Genomic DNA, 11,947 nt, shown 5'->3' on the forward strand with positions numbered 1-11,947 from the left:
TTAAAACAGTTATCATGAATAAAATGGAATCCAGAATGCTGTTGTCATGGAAGCTAGCCATCAATAGGAGAGGTGGTGGCATTAGATATCAATCTGATCAGGAATTTGAACAGAGGGATGCCCAACTCAAACTGAACTAGAACGGCACTTGGTAGAGCGCGTACCTCCGCCAGCCTGAATGGTTCATGTTTTGTATCCCACTGATAGGCCGGATCTGCATCCGCACATTAGTCAAAATGTAATCGGCTTGTTCTTGTTGTCTACCCAACACATCCACAAAGTTTTGTCATAACCCATCAACAACTTCTTAAAATATCGTTCTTTATATCATTTATGGCCTATATCTCAATTATGAAGAATCAATTTTAAAATTTTCACATCCGAATCCGGATCCGGGTCTTCGCTAAAATCTAATCAGTTTGTTATTGGCACAACATCCAACCTGTCCACCAAGTTTCGTCCAAATACGTCCATAACTCTGAGATATCCTGCTCACAAACAAACAGACAAGGGTGAAAACACAACCTCCTTCCTCCCTCCTTTGGTGGTGGAGATAACTACGATAGCAGCTGCGAATAATTCAAAACAACACAACCACAAGGTCAGAGAAAAGGGACATCATTGAATAAATGGTGAGAATTTTCACTTCCGACCCTACAAACGATCTCAGATGTGGAAGGAAAGGGCCCAGGCTTGATGCATGCACTAAAATAACAAGGATATGTAGCTATGTTCAACTCAGTTACGTAACAATGTTGAACTCCTTTCTGCAGGATATCATCCGAAGTTGTTGATTGTAACACTGCAGAGCGACATTGCAGGGTTTTGTAATGGTTGTTGTCTACTTGTCCGATGTGATGCAACGATCTTGAATATACAGGGTGTCAATGGAATGTGGCGGTTTTAAAGCGTTATTGTGGAGAACTGTGTTGAATGAAAAGGAAAACGCTTTCAATTGAAAAACAGCAGTACAATGCAATTTATTAATCTGTACTTATTTTTTAAAGATTTAAATAATTTTAATTTTTTTTTTAATTATCAGTTTAAACATCTTTTAAGTGGCCTCCATCAAAATGGATACATTCATGCTGGATTTTCATTCACATGAACTGCTTACACAATTCCAGTCGAGCGACTTTATCGATTTCTTTCAGACTCCACACAGTTTGAATTTTATAGGGATGAAATTGGAGGTCATCGTGCAGAATACGGCGAACACTCACGACCGATCCACTGCCAAGGTAAGCGAGTTGGACTCCGCATCTACGCTTTCCTAACTCTTCCAATGTTCTCCGGTGTGCGGACCGTTTGTGCACTGCCAACAAAGTGATCACAAACACCGCCGGTGTTGTTGAATTTTTTCCACCCACTTCAAAATAATGTTACGAGAGGGAATTCTACCGTGCCGTGCAACACCAAACTCACGTCTAAATCTTCTCTGCACCTGCACTACCGATTTGCATTCAAAAAAATGCCCTTACCGCGAACACGCGTTGTGGCACCGACCAGTTCTCCATACTGTCTCTCGCTACACTGACAGGAGAAACTGCGTAACTTTCAGATCATGTGACACACAAGGTTTCCCCCACCGCAGCGTGCCTTTAGCTGCAGCTGCTTTCTGAAAACCGTCACATTCCATTGACTAACCCTTTATATACATTTATACGCAACGTGTATTTTAAATGAAACAGGTATCCCTGTCTCGTTCACATAAACAAGCCATTTGAAAGAAAACAATTTCAATGGACCTATCAATCTGCAAGATTTGAAACAAAATTATTTAAACGTGAAAGAATGAACTAACCAAGTAAATACAATGTGATGTGATCTATTGAGAGTCCAGCTTACCTTCAAGCAGGTGAATAGCTTTCCTTGGCTCCATATGTGGAGAATCACACAGTTCCTGCTTTACATGATCATTGCTCACAGCATCCTGGGAAGTCTGAAGAAGGTTGTTTTGGAATGTTTCTGACTTCACCACTTGAGCTTCAGCTGCAAATAATGTGACAGTAGTTCATCACAATAAAGGTAAGGATAAACAAGCAAATCTAAACTGAAACAAATCATTGTCTGTCGTGGGGAGAAACGCACGGGATCTACAACAAGCAAACTAATTTTCCGACTTAAGCAAAGTGATTAACAAAGGAGGGGGTTAATGGGAAAAAAACTCGTGAATCTGAAAGGGCAGGGTGGTCTGAAAATACAGGAAGTGCATGATGAAATGACAATGTGGTGATCTCTCTGATGCGGAATAGCTGGGTATATTACATCTCCTTGTAAAATTTCTTCTGTGAACTCTTAATTCGTGCCCTGGGATTATCAAATTCGCCTCACTATGCACCTTTTCTGAAAAAAAAAAGTCTCAAACATTTGCCACGGCCTTGTTGCACAAGAGGACCACTTTTCATCATCACCTTTTACTCCTCGTTCTTCTGCAGGTGATACCACCCTTCACCCCCATTCCTTAAGAAGACTTATTCTCTTTGACCGCTGCTGGAATATAGTCACTGTCATGAGATTTCACAAGACAGCGTGGGGCAAAAAGGTGAGAAAAATACTTTTCACACCTTTTTTCTTTGTTTAAGGAAACTCAGCCTTTAAATTTTCATTATATTTCATTCAGATCAGGTCAGGCCAGGTATTGGAGCATGCCAGGTCAGGCCAGGATTTATAAATCCGTGCAGCACGTCGCCGCATCCACATTCCGACGGTACTCCAGGGGCCTCCGTCTGGCCATCCTCCAGGCTGATGCCTGGCCCATCCCTATCTCCTTGAGATGCCAATCAACCTGCTGCAACCACGAGGCACGCATTTGGCCCATTGGCCTCCTCCACTCACGAGGCTCCATAGCTGAGAGTATCTGGTGAGCTGGATCACCATCCGGAAAACGAGCCACATGTCCATACAGCCGCAGCTGATGCTCACGGACCATAAAGGTAACAAATCTCATCTGGGTCCCTCTCAGCAACCGCTCGTTGGACACGAAGTCCGACCAGCGATAGCCAAGGATTCTCCAAAAGAGACTTTGTTCCAAAGGCATCAAGTCTCATTTTCTGGCCCTTGGTGAGGGTCCAAGTCTCGCATCCGTAGAGCAAGACTGGAAGCACCAAGGACTTAAAGACTCTGACTTTCGTCCTCCTGCATAGATACCGACAGCGCCACATCCCATGATCCAGTGAATCCATGACTCCCCAGGCCCAACCTAGACGTCTATCAACCTCTGGCTCGCAACATGTGGAGACATGAACAACACTGCCAAGGTAAGTGAATCTTTTCGTCACCTCAACATCTTCGCCACAAACAGGCACAGACAAGACAGCAGCATCCAAGATGTCATGCAAAGCCTGGATCTTGGTTTTGACCCAGGAAATCCGTAATCCCAGTGGCTCTGACTCCTCATTCAATGCCTGGAGGGCCCCCGTAAGAATATCCAGCATCTCCGCAAAGACGACTGCATCATCTGTGAAATCAAGGTCAGAGATCTTGACACTCCTAAATGATGCACTGCAGCCCGACCTCTCCGACATCCTTCCCAGAATCCAGTCCATACAAGCGCTGAAGAGTGTGGGAGCCAATACACACCCCTGCCGAATTCCAGTAACAACTGGATATAAGTCATAGATGGAGCCATCACACCTCACAGCACTCTCAGTACAAGAGTATAGTTCAGAGATCAGATTGATCAATGTTGTTGGCACCCCACGAAGACCAAGAATCCTCCAGAGGGCATCCCGGTTCACCGAATCAAACGTTTTGCAGAGATCAACATTGGCTGTAAGCAGCCCCTGACGAAACTCTCGCTTGCATGCGGTGAGGACCCAAAGCACAAGGATACGGTCAATCATTGACCTCTTTGGTGTAAAGCCCGACTGCTCTGGTCGCTGGTATATTGTGATGTGGGAGATATTATTTAATTACTCATATTTCATTCCATATGGCTTACTTAAGTCATAAGTAAGCCATAAAAAGCATTTTTATTCTACGACAGCAGAAACCCTTTAACAGGACACAAAACAACATACAAAATTATATATACAGTTGTAGCGGTTACCGCTGGATGCACACAATCGCCTTGCACCGGCCAGAACACGGCCAGACGCGCCTCTCCCGGGCATGCCCGGACTCACTGTTCCCGGGCACGCCCGAACCTCCCGGGCACGCCCGGTCTCGTCTTTCCCGGGCATGCCCGCTCTCGCCTTTCCAGGGCTCGCCCAGAGCGTCCGGGCATGCCCGCTATCGCCTTTCCAGGGCTCGCCCAGAGCGTCCGGGCATGCCCGCTATCGCCTTTCCAGGGCTCGCCCAGAGCGCCCGGGCACGCCCAGCCTCGACTTGCCAGGCCGCAGCCAAACACGCCCGGGCAGGTCCAGACTCGCCTTTCCAAGGCTCGCCCTTGACACCCGGGCATGCCCGGTATAGCTTTTGCCAGGCAAACTTCCCGACATAAATGTGTATATATATTGCTGCCCGATAAACGGGCTTGTCAGAATACCTGAGCTGTTTTGTTTCAATAAAGCAACTCGGACGAATTCCGTCTTTGGTCGCGTCAATTCTTTCGACTCGCGTTGGAGCGCAGTTCCTTCATTGGTGACCTACCGACATGGATACGGCAGTGACGCTTAAACTGCCTACCTTCTGGGAGGCTCACACGGCTGTTTGGTTCGCTCAGGCAGACTCTCAGTTCGCCCTGCGAGGCATCACCGCGGACGACACCCGCTTCCACCATGTTGTGGCGGCGCTCGGTTCCGCCACCGCGGCCCGCGCCTTGAGCCTCCTCGAGCACCCGCCGGCTGCTGACAAATACGACGTGCTGAAGACACTCCTCCTCGACGCTTTCGCCCTCACCGGCAGCACGCGCACGGCGCCTGCTCGCTCTGCCCGAGCTCGGCGACACGCGCCCGTCCGAGCGCATGGACTATATGCTCTCGTTGCTCGGTGAGCACTCTCCGGATTTTCTGTTCCGCGAGCTGTTCCTTCGCCAGCTGCCTCACCCGGTACGCCTCGCCCTGGCTGGCACGTTGATCACGGATTCCCGCGCCCTCGCCAGGGAAGCCGATAAGATCTCCTCGGCGGGCCAGCACATCGGCGCGGTTACCTGGAGCCCGCCGCCGTCCGAGGCGACGCCTACGACACCCGAGCGCCCTGCGCGGTTGGAGGCCGAACTGCCGGTGCAACTGGCGGCCGCCACGCCGCACCGCCCGCTTCCGACACGACGGCCGGGGCCTCCACCTGACCGGGCGTGGTGTTATTACCACGCCAGGTTCGGACACAAGGCTCGGACGTGCCGGCCCCCGTGCACTTTCGGCAGGTCGGGAAACGGCCGGGCCGGCGTTCATTCCCAGCCATGAGCGCCGGCCACTCGGGCAACTTGCTGTTTATTCGGGACAAAGCGTCTGGGCGGCGTTTCCTGTGTGACACCGGCGCCCAACTGAGCGTCATACCCGCCTCCGAGCAGGACAGGCGGGACGCCGTTTGCGGCCCCTCTTTGGTCGCTGCTAATGGCTCGGCCATACGCACTTTCGGCCCACGCGTCGTCACCCTCTGCTTCCGCAGCCAGCGTTTTCAATGGACTTTTGTGACCGCCTGCGTCCCCATGGCTTTGCTGGGCGCCGACTTCCTCTGCGCGCACGGGCTGCTGGTCGACGTCAAACGTCGTCGCCTTGTCAACGACGAGACCTTCAGCTCCCTGGCGTGCACAATGAGCAGCTCCGCGCCGACCGAACTGGCGTGCGCCCTCCCGGCAGCGAACGAGTTCGCTCGCCTGCTCGCGGAATTCCCGGCCCTCACGCGGCCGACATTTTCGGCCGTCGCGGTGCGGCACGGGATCGAGCACCACATACCCACTACGGGCCCGCCGGTCTACGCCAGGGCCCGCCGCCTCGACCCGGCCAAGCTCGCCGTGGCGAAGGCCGAGTTCGACACGTTGGAGCACCTCGGCATCGTGCGGCGCTCCGATAGCGCGTGGGCCTCGCCACTGCACATCGTGCCAAAGCCGGGGGGTGGATGGCGCCCGTGTGGCGACTACCGCCGTCTCAACGACGCTACCACCCCCGACAGGTACCCGATCCCGCATATTCAGGACTTTTCCGCCCGTTTGGCGGGACGGGTCATCTTTTCGAAAATTGACCTGATACGGGGCTACCACCAGGTACCTGTCCGGGCGGCCGACGTCCCGAAGACGACCGTCATCACGCCGTTCGGCCTGTTCGAATTTTTGCGGATGCCGTTTGGCCTCAAGAACGCGGCCCAGGCGTTCCAGCGCTTGATGGACGGCGTGCTGCGCGACCTGCCGTTTCTTTTCGTCTATCTGGACGATATCCTCGTCGCCAGCACGTCCCGCGCCGAGCACCTCCTCCACCTCCGAACACTGTTTGGTCGCCTCAGCGAGCACGGCTTAATTGTCAACCCGGTCAAATGCCACTTCGGCGCGACGACCGTTGACTTTTTGGGCCACCGCATCACCAAGACCGGGGCCGTGCCGCTGCCAACCAAGGTCGAGGCCATCACCACGTTCCCGCGTCCCCGTTCCATCAAGGCCCTCCAAGAGTTCCTCGGCATGGTGAATTTTTATCACCGATTCGTGCCCCGCGCTGCTCAGCTCATGCGGCCCCTTTACGAGGCCTTCCGGGGCAAGCCGGCCAAGCATGACATTGTTTGGTCCGCGGCCATGGACGCGGCCTTCGCCAGCGCCAAACGGGCCCTCGCCGATGCAACGCTGCTGGCTCACCCGGTGCTCAACGCGCCAATTGCCCTCACTACGGATGCCTCCAACTACGCGGTGGGCGCCGTCCATGAGCAATGGGTGGACGGGGTTTGGCAGCCACTCGCTTTTTTCAGCCGGCAACTCCGGCCGAACGAGTTAAACTACAGCACGTTCGACCGCGAGCTGCTCGGGCTATTCCTGGCCGTTCGCCATTTCCGACACCTCCTGGAGGGCCGCCCGTTCACGGCTTTCGTCGACCACAAGCCGTTGGTCTACGCAATGGCTAAGGTCACGGAGCCGTGATCGGCCCGCCAGCAGCGCCACCTCTCCGCCGTGTCGGAGTTCACCACGGACATCCGGCACGTCGCCGGCAAAGACAACGCCGTGGCCGACTGTCTTTCTCGGGCCAGCGCGAACGCGGTCCACCTCGGCGTGGACTTCGCGCTCATGGCGGCCGACCAGACCACCGACGCCTCGGTGCAGGCACTCCGTGCGGCGGACACGGGCCTCCGCCTGGCCGACATTCCCTTCGCGGGCACCGTCCTGCTCTGCGACGTCTCCCAGGGCCAGCCTCGCCCCATCGTGCCCGTTTCCTGGCAGCGCCGCATCTTCGCCTCCATCCACGGCCTTTCTCACCCGGGCCGGAAAGCTTCTCAGAAGCTGGTGTCGGCGCGTTTCATCTGGCACGGCCTTCGACGAAACATCCGCGACTGGGCCAACGCCTGCACGGCCTGCCAGCGGGTCAAGGTCCACCGCCACACCCAGGCCCCGCTGGCACCTTTCGCCGTGCCTGAATGGCGTTTCGACCACGTCCACGTGGACCTGGTGGGTCCCCTGCCCCCCTCGCGGGGGTTCACCCACCTGCTCACCATGGTGGACAGGACCACCAGGTGGCCGGAGGCTGTGCCCCTCGCCTCCACCACCACCGCCGACGTGGCGCAGGCGTTCATCGCCACCTGGGTCGCGCGCTTCGGCGCACCAGCAGACATCTCGTCCGACCGCGGCCCACAGTTCACGTCTGAGCTTTGGGGCGCGGTCGCCCTTTCGTTGGGGGTCACGCTGCACCGCACCACGGCCTACCACCCCCAAGCCAACGGGTTGTGCGAGCGGTTTCACCGCTCCATGAAGGCCGCACTCATGGCCGGCCTTCAGGACGACGGTTGGGCCGACCGGCTGCCGTGGGTCCTTTTGGGCCTTCGCACGGCCCCCAAGGAAGACCTCCAGGCGTCCGCCGCCGAGCTCGTCTACGGCCAGCCGCTCCGCGTCCCGGGCGAATTCGTGCCCGACGCTACCAGTCCCTGGTCCGCCGCTCGCCAGCGCTCAGTCCTCCAGGAGGCCGCCCGACGATTTGCCCCCGTGCCGACGTCCCGCCACGGTGGCCCCCAGTCCTACGTCCCCCCGGCGCTTCGCACAGCGGAGTACGTCTTTGTCAGTGCGTCATGACGCGCACCGGGGGCCACTCCGGCCGCCGTACGACGGGCCCTTCCGGGTCCTGCGACGGGGCGACAAGTCTTTCATCGTCGACTTCGGCGGCCGGCCGGACCGGATTTCTGTGGACCGCCTCAAACCGGCGCACATGGACGTCGACCGACCACCACGGTTGGCCATTCCTCCGCGGCGAGGCCGCCCCCCGTCCACAGTTCCCCCCGCTCGACCACCCACCACCACGTCGGACCCCTCCCCACGACCCTCCAGGGGTCGCTTCGGCCGGGTCATCCGGACCCCCCTTAAATTGACCCTGCCGGTGCAGGTCGATTCTGGAGGGGCGTGTGTAGCGGTTACCGCTGGATGCACACAATCGCCTTGCACCGGCCAGAACACGGCCTGACGCACCTCTCCCGGGCATGCCCGGACTCACTGTTCCCGGGCACGCCCGAACCTCCCGGGCACGCCCGGTCTCGCCTTTCCAGGGCTCGCCCAGAGCGTCCGGGCATGCCCGCTATCGCCTTTTCAGGGCTCGCCCAGAGCGTCCGGGCATGCCCGCTATCGCCTTTCCAGGGCTCGCCCAGAGCGTCCGGGCATGCCCGCTATCGCCTTTCCAGGGCTCGCCCAGAGCGCCCGGGCACGCCCAGCCTCGACTTGCCAGGCCGCAGCCAAACACGCCCGGGCAGGTCCAGACTCGCCTTTCCAAGGCTCGCCCTTGACACCCGGGCATGCCCGGTATAGCTTTTGCCGGGCAAACTTCCCGACATAAATGTGTATATATATTGCTGCCCGATAAACGGGCTTGTCAGAATACCTGAGCTGTTTTGTTTCAATAAAGCAACTCGGACGAATTCCGTCTTTGGTCGCGTCAATTCTTTCGACTCGCGTTGGAGCGCAGTTCCTTCATAGTCATGATATTTTGCGAAGCAATAGTAAAAATATATAAAACAACACAGAAGGAACCCACAAACAACAACAACCACAGCCACGATAACAATCGAGTGTTATAAAAGATCCTTATTTTCACGTGTTTTACTTCATGTAAAATCACTGAATGAAAAACGTAAAGGTAGAGCATGCAGCTTGTGATACATGACAGGTTCAACAATATGTCCAGCCTGAACGGCATAGGAATCAAAATGGCGGTGTGTGGAGTCGGCCGTCGTACCACCATTATGACATCACATCACCCCTGTCATGTGACCAGATCCTCAGCTCTGATTGGTGTACTTTTGAGGGGACATACGTACAAACATACATACATATGGACAGACAAACACTGTTCTGGATGGCTTTGCCCTATGGGCTACTATTGTAAAACAAAACTCAGACCTCTTCCAAGAAACGAGGTTTTATTGAACTATATCTCTACTCATCCTACAACACAAAATAATGTAGATCATTAGCACTGCAAAGAAAGCAATTCAAACATACATCTCCTTCTAGATTCCTGCAAGCAAGCAATTTTGTATCTGTTAAATTCCCAATAGTCTCGGCAATGGATCACAGAATGCCACCAGGCCGCGCACCGAATGGACCCAACTTATATAAGCTCCCTCAGAGTCGTCCCTTCGCCCGAATTGTCTCTTCACTCAGCTCGAGACATTACATCATATTTCATCACATTCACCCTCCATCAAATCAAGCCAGCAACTAGAACGGGCACTCGGTAGAGCGCATACCTTCGCCGCAGCTACTGTTCTGTACTTGGCATGGGAGTGTAGGGAACAGAACAGTGAACAGTTTGGTGCTGATTTCATGCAAATCGGATAAGAATTGACCGAGTTATGACAAAAAACCTTGACCTTGACCTTGACCTTTGACCCGATTGCTCCCAAAATCTAATCAAATGTGTCCCGTATAATAACCTATCATCCCACCAAATTTCATGCGAATCGGTTGAATACTTTTTGAGTTATGCGAATAACATACACACACACACACAGACATACAAATAAATACACAGCGATCAAAACATAACCTTCCGCTTTTGCGAAGGTAATAAAGCAATAACAAGAAAATGGAGCAGCCTAATAAAAGCACAGAATTCCTACCAACTGAGGCGATTCGGTGCCTGGCACAGACAGCCCGAACAGGTGCGATATATCCCTTCCCGGCCAGATCCTTCACTGCCCATAGCAGGAAGTTCGTCCGCACCCGATAGGATTCTTTGCGGACTATCTGCTACGGTTCAGATTGGTGACCCAGGTAACGAAGTATCATCCCGTCCGCAGACTCCGGCGAATAATACGGCTTTAATCTGTCAGGGATCAATCTGTCGGGAATCTCTGTGATCCCATGATCCTCAGTGTCCCTCTCATTCAGTATCTCTCTGCAGGTCGCGAGATGTCGGATCAATACCGTAGTTTCTCTGTAATCTAACGTGAGCGTACTCCGGGTTGGCCTCTAAAATCTGTACGTGGTCTACCAACGGCTCGTACTTGCTTTGTTAATACGCATGGGGAGCAAATGGGGGAGAAGAGAAACCAGAGAGATTACCTTCGCGGAAACCACTGGCAGTCCTCAAACCTGTAATAAATAAACTCACACTAAACGGAATTAAAATGTACAAAAATCAACAGGTTTATTTGATAAAATGCCGGTAACAAGGAAACAACATGATGAAACTAAATTCCTAAACGAGACGTCCCCACAGACAGACTCAAAAAACAGACAAAGGGAAAAAGAACTGAAAAATAAATGTTTGGTTATTTAGTGGGCACTTAGCTCAACTTGGCCGGGGTGTCTCGTCAAGAATCGTCCAGGCCCTCCCCGAGCGCGCAATCCGGACGTGGCTCTGGTGTTGGTGGGAAAAAGGCCTCACTCGCCCTTGTTCTCTACGCCACGCTCGTTGGCACAAAACAGGCCTTCCGCACGAAGACAACGGCAGGCATGCAGCCCGCTCTTCCACGCCGTGCTCGTCCACCCTTTCCCTGCACGGAAAACCACAGCTCCAGGTCCACGGCTCTTCCTCCGCACAACCACCAGTAAGATGTCCCAACAAGGCCGCTCACGATGAAGCCTCCCCGTGCAGAGAGCAAAGCACAACCGTCCACTTATCGCTTTTGGAACGAGAAGGCGCAAGAAGGAACGTTTGCTCTCGATGCCAAACGCCAGAAGCAAGAGGAGAACTAAGAGAAGATGCCAGTACACAACCGTTCACTGCCAGACCAAAACCAAGATGGCAACATGTCTGCCGCTCCAACCACTTTTTTACACGCTGCTCTGACATCATCCGTGCCTGTCTCCCGAATCAGCGAGTCCCTTCTTACTCGTCCTTTCTGTCAATCAAACCCCGGACCAATCACTGCCCCTCTGGGCACGACTATCAGCCTGCCCGTCCTCTGCGATTCACCACGTCGGGATAATCAGCGCTGGTGCTTCATGCATGGTTTCCGGTGGTTTTATTCATTTGTGGTGTAGTTATTGGGCGAGTTTGGCTCGTGTCTAGTGCGGTGTCATAAGGAACAACGGTATAAATTACAGAGGCATTGACACACAGGGGATTAATTTACCCATAATCCCTGAGCTAATTAACAGGCCACACCCCTCATGATGGGGACGAAGGTACAAGCTTAACCCACCAATCCGGTCTAATACAAATTCCCGACTTATTACATGGGGTGGTTCTTCTTCTTCATGACAATCGGAGCACACTAATCTATACATTCTACCTGGTTCAAAGGTAATCATTGTCTACCCCCTACAAACGTAACAATACCTTCTCAGTACGTTCCACAAAATCATCCTTCACTGAACAAATTCTTGCAAATCTAAGTAACTGAGATGAGAAGACATTGTAACCCATTTTAATTGGTACAT

The 11,947-nt window shown here is 53.6% G+C and overlaps 1 protein-coding gene across 3 annotated transcripts in view; it reads right to left on the bottom strand.

Annotated features, from left to right (window-relative positions):
- LOC137428111 (uncharacterized) overlaps nt 1–11,947 on the bottom strand; it is a 218,517-nt gene that overhangs the window by 51,345 nt on the left and 155,225 nt on the right. For 2 of the 3 annotated variants that reach the window (XR_013623482.1, XM_078778045.1), the window contains exon 5: nt 1,849–1,992. Coding sequence is in view for 2 of the 3 variants with exons in the window: in XM_078778045.1 (XP_078634171.1) it covers nt 1,849–1,992 (144 nt within the window). In the remaining variant the exon portion in view is untranslated. Of the gene's footprint in view, nt 1–1,033; nt 1,993–11,947 lie in introns of those variants that run through there. The other variant, XM_078778043.1, reaches the window with a different exon arrangement.

This window comes from Myxine glutinosa, chromosome 5 (assembly GCF_964187855.1).
Source record: "Myxine glutinosa chromosome 5, kmMyxGlut1.1, whole genome shotgun sequence".
Classification (NCBI taxonomy): domain Eukaryota; kingdom Metazoa; phylum Chordata; class Myxini; order Myxiniformes; family Myxinidae; genus Myxine; species Myxine glutinosa.